General features: G+C 39.1%; 1 protein-coding gene across 1 annotated transcript; it reads left to right on the top strand.

Moving 5' to 3' along the window:
• The first annotated feature begins 1241 nt into the window (after positions 1 to 1241).
• On the top strand, positions 1242 to 11338 carry LOC132187412 (histone acetyltransferase of the MYST family 1). Its single transcript, XM_059601717.2, has 9 exons — positions 1242 to 1566; positions 3860 to 3948; positions 4163 to 4222; positions 5576 to 5785; positions 8914 to 8982; positions 9507 to 9668; positions 10344 to 10437; positions 10579 to 10721; positions 10904 to 11338. The coding sequence occupies exons 1-9, from the start codon at positions 1278 to 1280 to the stop codon at positions 11105 to 11107; spliced, it is 1320 nt and encodes a 439-aa protein (XP_059457700.2). The 5' UTR covers positions 1242 to 1277; the 3' UTR covers positions 11108 to 11338.
• Positions 11339 to 12407: the final 1069 nt, after the last annotated feature.

The following is a 12407-nucleotide window of genomic DNA, read 5'->3' as shown; positions in this document are numbered from 1 at the left end:
TTTCATGGATTAAATTCTATTGCATTCATTCAATAATATACTCTATATTACTTTTTATTTTGGCTTTTTGGAAGTGTAGCTCAAATTATTGTCATGCCAGCTCGAGGAAGATTTGGTGTATGTTATCTTGGCAGAGACCGGACGGGGATGGAGTGCAATGAGTTGCATCTATTTGGGTTTGGAGTTTCAAAATGTGCGACATTTGAAAATGCAGTTAATTGTTTGGAAAATAATTTGGCCTTTAGAATTGTATTTTGACTTTTAATAGTATGATCTTATATGCGATTTAAAAATGTAATTTTTTAAAAAAGGCACTTCCAAATAAGATATTTTTTGAAATTTTGTTTAAACACGCATTTTCAACCTATAAAATTGCAATAGACATGCTATTCTTTCAATTCTTGTCCAAATTTACTAAATATGAATAGAGTTGGGCGAGACTTGAACAAGAGAAGAAAAAGTAGCATACCAAAGAAGTTCATTACATCCATTTCGGATTAGTAAAAAACGAAATGCTAGACCATTTACCTCGGTTTTTCTTTATACTTTTTTTATTTGTATTTTTAAAATCAACTGTTGGATTTGTACGATCCTTTAAGCAAAGGCGTGAGTCTTACTGGTTAATTTATTTTATTAAAAAAAATAGAGGATGAGAGAATACAATATTACATTTCTCTACTAAAATCCATTTAGCGCGTTGAATGGGGCAATTTTAATTTCAATGGCATGTGATTCTTATTAAAATGATTAAAGGGTCATTTTTATGAATAGAGATTTCCGGCTACCTCAAATGTCAAACATTTGACTTTTTTTTTTTTAATTGAAGAAGAAAGATATTAAAGGAGAGTCTAAATTTAAGATATTAGCACTAAATTTGAGGTATTAGCACCAAATTTAGGATGATAAAATTCCTTTTAGTGATACCATCCCTAAACGATTAACCTTCCACCCCTAGGTTTTAGTTTTAAATTCAAAAATAAGTTTTGAGATATTAGAAACTAAATATTAACTCATAAAAATTCAACAAAAAAATAACAAATTATTATTATTATTTTAATATTTATCCTACGCTAGGCTGCCAAAATTTGGCAAGCGGCATAGAAGGACTCCATTTTTATAGCCGAGAAAAAATGGTAATAATTTGCATTTTCTTTAAATTAAATATTTGGATTTTAATAATTTAGCAATAAAGAAATATTATATTATATATCCTGATCGGGTTTAAAATTTTACTTGTATCCACGTCCCCGAGTCCATTTTGAAGGCTTGCCCGACAAATGGGTTCGTTAGAGTCACCGACGAGCGCAGCAGAGAACGGCTCTACGATTCCAGATACGCATCCCGGCGAACAAAAGACCGCTTCCGGCGACGGAGACCCCGCTTGGATGACGCCGGAATCGGAGGCGACGAGGAGGCGGAGAGCGTCTATGCTACCACTCGAGGTGGGTACTCGCGTCATGTGCCGTTGGAGGGACGGGAAATTCCACCCGGTCAAAGTCATCGAACGGCGCAAAATGCATACCGGTGGCCCCAACGATTACGAGTATTACGTCCATTACACAGAGTGTAAGATCTCTTGCCCATCACTTTGGGTTTTCATTTTGGATTGTTAGGGTTAGTGCCAGGTCAGGGCTTTGGGCTTGAAGCTTTTGGAAGGAGCAGTTGTTTTGATATTGGAATGGTGGTGCTCTGGTGCTTCATATTATTCGGTTTTGTTGTTTAATTTGTGTCAATTGGGGTTTAGGGTTACGATTAGATTTTGGTTAATATTGGTTTTGGTTGTGATGTTGATACTTATCTGAGAATTTGGTGATTGGATTCGATGAGCTGAGTCGGTGTTGCACTTGGTGGAATTGCGATTTAATTGCGAATGTTGTTTTATGTAAACGTAATTGAGTTTACAGTGTCCTGTTTTTGGGATTACGGCTTTGGTGAGTTGAATTGCAGCCAGGGTTGTTTATTGTTCTGTGCCTCGCTAACAGCCAGTTGAGAGTCACTTCGGTGACATTGAGAAATAAGTTATATGATGTTACTCTGGATAATGAAGTTGTGTTTGATAAAGTGTTATAGGGCGACTAATTTATAGAAACATTGAAGATGAATTTGGTTGCTTTTTATGGCAGCATAAGATGCTTGGAGTTTCAATGTTCATTTTGGTTCTTTTAACGTAAGAGGTTTAAGGTTTAACCCTCTCAAATAAAAAGTAAGATTTTGCAATTGTGTTTGGACCAAATAGGTGTCTCCCCTTTTTAGATTTGGTGTGGAGAATGAGGTCATGGCTCTAATCCTTTATGGGTGCATGAAATTTGTTTACCAGTTAGAGAATGAAAAAAGAAACATGGAACATCTGCTCATATAACAAGTCCTGTGCAATTATGTTTAGTGCATGAATGGGTTATCAAAATTATGGTCGAGTAGGATCTGTAATCAAAATTTGAAATAATTACTTGTTTGAATAATTTTAATAGCAATTGAAAGATATGCTGGGGATCTCTAGGGCTGTCTACACATATGCATTGCTCACAAAATAAGGCACAAAGTAAGGTTCTTTTTTATCTTAGGGCTGTCTCAGGGTTGAAAATTAACTTTGATAAATTAGAGTTACTTCCTGTTGGCATTGTGGATGATGTTGGAGGATTGGCCAGTATCCTAGGTTGTAGGGTATCCTCTCCACCTACGAAGTACCTTGGTCTTCCATTGGGGGCTTCATTTAAAGCAAAATCAATTTGGGATGGCATTATTGAAAAAGATGGAACGTTGCTTGGTTGGTTAGAAGTGGCTTTATTTTCCTAAGGGTGGCTGGATCACTTTGATTAAAAGTTGCCTTAGCTATCCATGCTAGAGTTGTAAACCATATTGAGAAACTTTAGCTGGATCTCTTGTGGGATGGAGTCGGTGAGTTCAAATTCCATCTAGTTAGTTGGTCTAAGATTTGTACCTCGATTTCCTTTGGCGGTTTAGGGGTTTGTAACTAGCTTTTGTTTAACTGAGCTCTCTTGAGGAAGTAGTTTTCGCGTTATGCCATGGAGAGGGAGGCTTTGCGATGATCGGTGGTGGAAGCTAAATATGATAACTTGTGGGGAGGGTGGTGCTGCAATGCGATATATGGACCCTATTGGGTCTGGGTGTGGAAAAACATAAGGTGGGGGAGTTCTCTAGATTTTTGAGGTTTGAGGTAGGAGATGGTTCTGGGATTAGGTTTTGGCATAATGTGTGGTGTGGAGATCAGACTTTAAAGGAAGCTTTCTTGGTGTTGTTTTCTATTGCTCGCCACGAGGAGGCCTTGGTAGCGATGATAGAATGTGTTGGATACCTTTCAAAAGGAGGAGGTTCTAGGTCACCCACTGGCATGGAACAGTATTTGGAGAAATAAGGTTCATTTGAGAGTGACATTTTTTGTATGGACGGCTGCGTTAATAAAGATATTGACTCAACCTAAGAACGAGGCATGTCATAGTGATGAACTAATGTTGTATGTGCAAGAAGAACGGGATCCATTGATCACCTTGTGCTCCATTGCGAGGTGCCTAGAGACTTTTGGGTTTCAGTCTGGTCTGTGGGGCAGAGTGGGTCATGCCCCAACGGGTGGTGGAGCTATTGGCTAGCTGGAAAGGCCAATTTGAAAGCCACTGTAATATAGAACTTTGGAGGATGGTTCCCTTGTGCTTGAGTTAAAATCTATCATGTTAACATTCCTCTATGTTTGAATGGCTGCACACAATAGTCCTCTATTTTCTAATTTTCTAGAGTTGTGGATTTATGTTCTCCTTCTTCCCCCTAGTTGAGTGTCTCTCTTGTATGCTCTCTGCCTACTTTTTGATGAGAAGGTGATGATTTATTTGTTTGTGATTTTTGACAGTCAATAGGAGGCTTGATGAATGGGTGAAGCTGGAACAACTTGATCTCAACTCTGTAGAGGCTGTTGTTGATGAGAAGGTGGAGGACAAGGTGATGATTTTGTGATATAGGTTATTATTAAAGTTATGTCCTTTCTTTAATGTATGGCTTTGTGTAATGAGAGTCCCTCTCTTTATCTTTGGATACTTCTTTTGGATTGAAGCCGTCCATTTTTTTTTACCCTATACATTTTGACTTGCTTCTCCTTCATTTTATATTCTTGTTTTTATTAATGATTACAAAAGTTATGCATGAGTTTTTCCAGGTTACAAGTTTGAAAATGACACGCCACCAGAAGCGAAAGATTGATGAGACTCATGTAGAGGTAAACACAAGTCAAAATTTAATTGTCTTATTTTCAGAGTTTCGTTGCTCTATCTTTATTTATTTTCCTCTCTGAAAATCTATTTAAATTAGAAGCTTAAGAAGTAACCAGAGAGATCAAGTGAACCAGAAGACCATATGGGCTCTTGGTAGAAAAATACTCATCATTAGCTAGAACTTAAATGAAAAAGGAACTGGTTGTTCAATGTTTCTTTTTATTATTAGTAAGCTGCGCACTTGTCCAATGTGTCTCTATTTGAGGACCTCACCGTCCACTTTATTCTGACGAAAAGGAGGAGAAACAAAGTTAGATGCATTTGAGAAGATTAGCACCTACTTTTTAGTTTCTCTGATCACCATAATCTATGGTTCGCCTTCATATCTCACATGATTCTCTCTCTCTCTCTCTCTCTCTCTCTCTCTTATAGACATGCACACACGAACTCATATATAGTGGACATACTATAAATCTTATTAATTTTTAATGAGTAGTAAATAATTTGATTAAGAAATTTTATTCAATTTAACCGGGCTTTCTTGGGAAAATGGTTATGGCATTACGTTACAAAGAGGGAGGCTTTGTGGATATTGGTGGTGAAAACCAAATATGATAGCACGTGGGAAGTTGGTATTTCCCCCAAGAGTGGCGTTCTTTGCATGGACGTGACACTAGGAAAGACTTGACTTTTGATAACCTGAGAGAGGAAAATCATAGTGGTGGATTTGGGTTGTATGTGCTAGAGGAGTGTAGAGTCTGTAAATCATCTTGAAGAAATAAATCATCTTGTTCTTCATTGTGAAATGGCTAGAGAATTATGGGTTTTGACTATCCATCCTTTTGGAGTAGAATGGGTCATGCCTAGAAGGGTAATAGTCTAATAGAGTTGTCGGCAAGTGGGAGAGATCAGTTGGGTAGCTGTAACATTTTAGAAGTTTTGAGGATGACACCTTTGTGCCTAATTTAGTGCATTTTGAGAGATCAGAATGCAAATAGCTTTAAAGATTTCAAGATTTTGGTGGTGTAGCTAAAGAATGTGATTTTCAAATCCTTTTATACATGGATAGCTCATAGTGGCATACAATAGTCTGCATTTTTCTATTTTTTTTGTGAATTTTTAAACATTTCTTCTTTGTCTCTTGTATACTTCCTGTGGACTAGGGTTGTGCCCCTCGGTGTTTTCTAATGAGATTGAATTACTTACTAAAAAAAGAAAAAAGAAATACCAAACGATTTGTTGTGCTGACTGTTAGAATGTTATAAGCTAAATTGCCAGCTGTTATTGGCCTCCATTGTAAGCCAATTTATAATTTTTTTCAGTTATATGATCTGAATATTTCCATCATGATTATTTAGGGCCATGAAGAGCTTGATGCTGCGAGCTTGCGAGAACATGAAGAATTCACAAAAGTGAAAAATATAGCGACTATAGAACTTGGAAGATATGAGATTGAGACATGGTACTTTTCTCCCTTTCCACCAGAATACAACGACTGTTTGAAGCTGTACTTTTGTGAGTTTTGCCTCAATTTCATGAAGCGTAAAGAACAGCTTCAAAGGCATATGGTGAGCTGTGACTCATATTTTACTGTTTTTAATTGCTCTATATGTTGAATTTGTGCTATAGCATACTCGTAAATAGAATACTATATTCGCAGGGTTATTGCTGAAAGTTAGTATTTCTGCCTTGATGGAAAGAAACCACATGGTTTGAGCTTGTTATACAGGTCATAAAGATGCATAATGCTTCACACACTTCCACTTCCCTACATCCATATTTCCACACTCATAGGTGGCTTTTAAAACCACCGTTGGATTAGAATCCAATAAAGATGATCCATCCCAAATCCAATGGTGGCTTTAAAAGCCACCTATGGATGTGGGGAAGTGGGACTATGTGTAGCATTTTTTTTTTTTGATAAGTAATAAGAAGTTTTATTAAAAGCGCAAGGCGCCCCTACGTACACTAGAAGTATACAAGCGGAAACGCCTAACTAAAAAAAAAAGAGAAAGCCGAAGCTCACCCACAAAAGAACCCCAACAAACCCACCCAAAAACCCTCAAAAACAAATACCCAAAGAAGCCCAAAGCCCTCAAAACCCACACGAATCATTACATCCCAATAGTCTTGCCCTTCCTTCTCCGAGGAGACGCGCTAGCAATGCCGTAATTAATAGAGCTTTCTAAATTTAACAGCTCTCTCTTGCCCTTAGCCCTAGGCTGCGCGACCTTTATTTTCCAAAGGAAATTCTCTTTCACCTCATTCAGCAACACCAACGTCAAATCATCCTCTTCCTCGCCATCCAGCCCCTGATTAGGAGGATCAGGGGATAGCCTTCCATTGCGTGCTACCTTATTTGCCCGCGAAAATCCTCCTCCATAACCTTCAAGCTCGCCATATGCGGATCATTGTCCTTTAGACCTGCCCTCATCCACTCAATCAACCACTGTTGGGGTTTGGTCAAACCATTTTCCACAGTTATGGTGTCAGAAGTGCCTTTGGTCCTATAGGCTATGCAACCTCCACTTCCGGAACAAAATTCCCTTTCTCCTTCGGATTAGTGTTCTTAGGAACAGGCTTCACTTGAGTGTTGTAAGTAGCAAACCTAGCAAACCTAGCGACTGGGTCGGAATGATATTGTACCAGCGGAGCACTAGGGGATTCCACCGTCTCAAGAAGAAGAGAATCATTCACCCGGCTTCCTCATTCTTTCTTAGCTCTCCAATAGTAGCTTAACATCTGCTTGTTAGGAACTATGGGAGTCCCATTTTCTGATAACCCAGAATTTGAGCGTAATCTATCTCCCAAAGCTAGCGCCTCTAACGAATGAGCAGCCACAAGTATTAAAGAAAAAGAATGTGAAGGGACAGAGGTTTCCGCTAAATGTACCTGTTCAATCCCAATAGTCTTCGGAAACTCCAACGTCGACAAGGAATTCGAACCGTGAACCAAACAGAGACTAGAATCAGGAGGTTGAGCCAAAGCAGAAGCTGGTTCCGATCTAGATTCTGAACCAACCAGGGTCGATGAGGACACCTCCTTCACCTTAGACAAAGGAGGAGTCACAGATCTCGACCCTAAAAACCCCCGCCGAAGCATACCTTTTGCTGGAGAGGGTTTCCGATCGGTCTCAACAGAGGCTTCCTCCATCGCTGGGGAAACAAAATTCACCGCAACCTCCATTTGCCCTGGGTTCGCACTCTCCATGCTTAGAGAACCCACCGGAGAAGATGCAGACCCAGGTTCGGAAGGCAGCGGCGCAGCATACCCAGGAAGAACCTTTGAAGATGAAGGAATCGCCGGAGAAGACACCGGCGTTGCAGACCTGAAAACCAACCCATGAGAACTCGCCGACAAAGACTCAACAATCTGACTTGAAGGAGACCTAAATGTCGGCTCCAAATCCACCGAAAAAGGCTCCGGGTGGGCTGACCCAAAACCCGCAACAGAACCCGACAGCCCAGCGCAAGGCTTCGCACAAGTCCCAGAAGCGGACTTGCGACCAGCCCTCAACCTAAACCCAATAAGAAGGTTGGGCTTCAGGCCCATCTTGGAACAAACCCGGTCCAGGACCGATCCAAGCCTCTCAAGAAGCTTCTTCCAAAGACGAGAAACCCTAGGGCCCTTCGTCCAAGGAAAGTTGCCACCCTCAAGACCAAATCGCCCTCCGTCGCAGATTGGACTAGAACGACCACCTCTGCCCATCTCAAACTCAAAACAATTCACCGGCGAACTCACCTCCCCACCGCTAACCAGCTCGGACCAAGACGCCACGGGGAACAAGTCCAAATGGCAGTCAGACAGAGGCTACTGTCTCGAACTACCCGACTTCGAGGAGGCCACAGCTGCGTAAGAACGATCTGAACACAAGACACCCCCCCCCTCGGAGTAAACATCATAGACCGACGGCCTCTCCTCTGCTGCAAGGAAAACCAAGATCTTCCGCAACTCACCCACGATGCGACGCCAACCCCCTCCTTCACGACCCTCAGGGAAATAAATCCCTCCTCTCCGAACACCCTCAGCAAATACAGCGGCCACTAAGAAACGACCCACCTTATTGAAACCCTTATGGACCTTCAGGGCCTTCCCCTTCTCCCTATAGGATTTGGCGAACTCCTCCTTCCCTGGAGATCGTAATGCCGCTTCCACCGCGTCCGCCAGCCAATCCGAGCACTGGAGACTCAGATCTAAAGATCCAATGAACCCTTTTCTCCTTTCCTCCAAGCGCAGCTCAGACTTACCTGCGTTCGTCGAAAAGGAGAACGATTTAGCTTCCACAGTAAATCGTCACTCCATCCAAACCAAACCAAGCACATCCCACAACTTCGAGAACAGACTAGCGGAAACGCGCCTGCACGCGCCTCCGCTGAGAGCGTGTTCCGCTGAGAGAAGCTATTATATAGGATACCCTTTAGAACAAATATAAATGGAAAGTAACGTATGTGTAGCATTACTCCATAAAGATCTCTTCCTTTTGATGTCAATAGAATCAAAGTGTATCTCGAACTAATTACTATATAATGTTAAGAGAAGAATAGGAGATAGGAATTAATGAATTTGAGTGGTTAGATTTCAATTTCTTGGCTATCTTTTTCTTTCATTGATTTCCATTTCTTCCTTGATTTAATTTTTTTTTTTTTCAGTCTTGGTACATAATCTGAATATTTAATTCTGTATTCTGTGTATGTAGAGGAAGTGTGATCTTAAGCATCCCCCTGGTGATGAGATATATCGAAGTGGTACATTGTCAATGTTTGAGGTAAGTTGTTTTGCTGTTGTTATTAGGGTTAATTAAGTGTTCAACATCTTATTTTGTGTGTAACTCTTAAGTACATTGTGCAGTTGTTCTCTGTTGTCTGAGAGTTTCTGGCTTTATATTGGGATGTTATAGACTTATAGTTCATAATCAGAGCCCTGCTTCTTTTTTTTTTACCTCAATTATTTTTTAGTAGTTAAAATTTAAATCTTGTTTTTCTTTTGGAGACTATATCTGTTTATAAAAAGATAAATTATGTTGAATTCATATATCTGTTGATCTTCTTCTAACTGATAGTTTTATAAAACAGACAGACTTCCTGTTAACTTTTAACTATGATGAGCTTGATAATACTTTCAGAGAATCATGGTATATAGTTCATTTAATATAGGAATATTTGTTCTCCTTTATTCTTGTCTCTCAGCTTTTCTATAGTATCTTGTGTTTTATAGGATCTTCTTGTTGCACATGATCAGATCCAAAGTTTTTAGTTGATATAAATTTTTTTGACAAATGTTTGGAAACAGGTTGACGGCAAAAAGAACAAGGTCTATGGGCAGAATCTTTGTTATTTGGCGAAATTGTTTCTTGATCACAAGACCCTTTATTATGATGTTGACCTGTTTCTGTTCTATATTTTGTGTGAATGCGATGAGCGAGGATGCCACATGGTTGGTTACTTTTCCAAGGTAAATTACTACTGCATTTTTGTTTCTTATCATGAGAAGCATGGAATTTATTGGTGATGTGGTTTAGATGAATCTTGCATGCATTTGGAATTAATCAAACAGTGGATATTATGTCAGATGTTTGTGATTCTTGAGAGTAATTTATTTACATATTTAGGATTCACAACTTCATTTTTTAAGAAGGGGGGTGGTGGGGGGCTGGGGCTAAAGAGAGGAATTGTAGGCGGAAAATGTTTTATGCCTTAAAAAATGTAAACCATTTTACAGAAAACAATTGGGTGTTTTATGGTTGACCAAGTTTTCCAAGCACAACCAAATCCCTGAAAATGTTTTACATCAAAATAAACAGAGCCTTAAAGAGCTGCTGTTCTGGAGAGTTACAAGTTAGAAGTCTTTCGAAATGCAAAGAGTGTTGAGATTAAGAATCATTATTCTTCTTCTAGCTAGGTGTATTTCATGTATACTTGCTCTGTATTTGAGTTGCATGTTTTGCGCTTTTTAATAAAATGTGTTTTCTTATCAAAAAAATGATTAAGAATCATAATTATGTTGAGTGTACTACACGCTGGAAGTAATTTGATAAATATATTTAATTGGTCTTATGTACTATGACTGACGTTTTCAGAAATTCCTGGAATTCACGTATGGCCATGTGTTCTGTATCTGCTGGTGCAGGAAAAGCACTCAGAGGAGTCTTATAATTTAGCATGCATCCTCACCCTTCCTCCTTATCAAAGGAAGGGCTATGGAAAATTTTTAATTGCCTTCTGTAAGTTGTGTTCCTCTTTTTTTTTTCTTTTTTTCTATTTAATTATATTTGCTGCGACAAGTTTCTACTTTGCATTTATTTGTCTTGTGTCATTATCTTCTAGCTGCAAGAATTTCTTACATCATTTCTTGCATGGTGCAGCATATGAGCTTTCCAAAAAAGAAGGTAAAGTCGGCACACCTGAGAGACCCCTTTCTGATCTTGGGCTGTTGAGCTACAGAGGTTACTGGACTCGGGTTCTTCTAGACATCTTGAAGAAGCACAAGGGCAATATATCTATCAAGGTACGCATTTGTTTGAATGTTTATTAAGATCAAGACAAGTTTGCCTTTGTCGTTCAATTGCATATTCGTCTGTTGTGAATTTGTTTCTTGTATTCAGATATCCCATGGGAATTGTTTAACTTCTCTTATTGCTTCCATCCTTTCTGCCGGTTATATAGTATTGAATCCTTTGCTTTCTGCAGGAGCTTAGTGACATGACAGCAATTAAGGCGGAGGATATTTTGAGCACCCTTCAGAGCCTTGAACTGATTCAGTACAGGAAAGGGCAGCATGTAATCTGCGCTGATCCCAAGGTCTTGGATCGTCATCTAAAAGCTGCTGGTCGTGGGGGCCTGGAGGTTGATGTTAGCAAACTGATATGGACTCCTTATAAAGAACAAGGTTGATGGTATCAAAGTCATCCAGATACTTGCTGGCAACCTTGACATGCAACTGACCTCTGCTTGTATAAAGTAGGCCTTAGGGTTTGAAATTGGGGATTTCTTCCTCGACAATTATCCATGTTGTGACATGTATGTATGTATGTATAAAAAATAATAGTAGTATACTCTTAAATCCATAGATGTATGTAGGCTACAACTGATTCTTTGAATTGATTCCAACTTTTTAGTTCCCTAGATTTGATCCGATACAAGCTCCTTCCTCAATGTCCATTACATGCCAAGTGAAGATTTTGATTTGCCATGGCTGTTCAGCCATAAAATAAATTTGCAGGATTCTGAGTTTGAATTTAGATTTTTAGATGCCTTGCAAAACTCACCGGTGGATGACTCAAGATTACACAAAATAGGGCAGGGCATCCTTGAAAGAGCGAATTACCAACTCTCTGAAATATGTCTTCCAAGCAGTCGGTCAGATTTTTTTAAGTAGAAATTCCAAGGTGTGAGTTCTTTTGGGAGAGTTCTATCCTTTTTATTGTTACTATTATTTTATAGATTAATTAAACCAACAGAAACCAAAAAAAAAAAAAAAAAAAAAAAAAAAAAAAAAAAAACATTATAGGCCAATTGAACACTATCCTAAATAGCAATCTAGGCAGATCTTGTCCACAGCTCCGAGGGCTCCGAGGGAAACTTTGAGATGGGAGAAGCGAGTAGGAAAGTTGTTAGCAGAGCTGGTTATATCGGCCCATGGTGGGGTGTTGTGGGTGCATTCGAAGGACAGTATTTTTTGAATCTAGATTTGCAAAATTCTCTACTCGAAAAATGCTCTTTTGACAAAGGAGCCACTAGAGTAGAAGAGTTTAGAATTTATTGCTTAAGACCAAAAGTGGTGTCGGCGTGTGCAACCCATAAGCGCCATAGCATTTGCATACATTGTACGCAGGAACAGGGACTGGCAAAAGGTGGAGCGGGACGGGTAAAGTTTTCCTCTAAACTGGGTTGAGGAAATTTCTTTCGATTTAGTCTATAAAAATCATATGTGTCCATTTTTTTAATCACATGTGAGGTACACATGAGTTTTTAATAAGATTTATTCTAACTTTGTCTCTTCTATTTAAAAAGCATGTGATTTTTACATGTTTAAGGGATACATATTACTTTTATAGAGTAGGTTAAAAGAAATTCTCTCAACTCAGTTGAGTTGAAAGAAAACTGTGTCTGAGTAGGACCAATTGAGGATAGAGGGTAATTTTGGACCGGCAAAATTGCTTTTTAACTTTTCTGTCAAACTTAAAAAGCAATT

The sequence above is a fragment of the Corylus avellana genome, chromosome 2 (assembly GCF_965113065.1).
Source record: "Corylus avellana chromosome 2, dhCorAvel1.hap1.2, whole genome shotgun sequence".
NCBI classification, from domain to species: domain Eukaryota; kingdom Viridiplantae; phylum Streptophyta; class Magnoliopsida; order Fagales; family Betulaceae; genus Corylus; species Corylus avellana.
This window is presented reverse-complemented; position numbering and strand designations above follow the sequence as displayed.

What these genes read in the sequence shown, in the direction of transcription:
- LOC132187412 (XM_059601717.2), top strand. Translation starts at nt 1,278, where the DNA reads ATGGGTTCGTTAGAGTCACCGACGAGCGCAGCAGAGAACGGCTCTACG. An exon ending in ATGAGAAGGTGGAGGACAAG is followed by an intron (nt 3,949 to 4,162) that starts GTGATGATTTTG and finishes GAGTTTTTCCAG; the next exon opens with GTTACAAGTTTGAAAATGAC. An exon ending in AAAATTTTTAATTGCCTTCT is followed by an intron (nt 10,438 to 10,578) that starts GTAAGTTGTGTT and finishes TGCATGGTGCAG; the next exon opens with CATATGAGCTTTCCAAAAAA.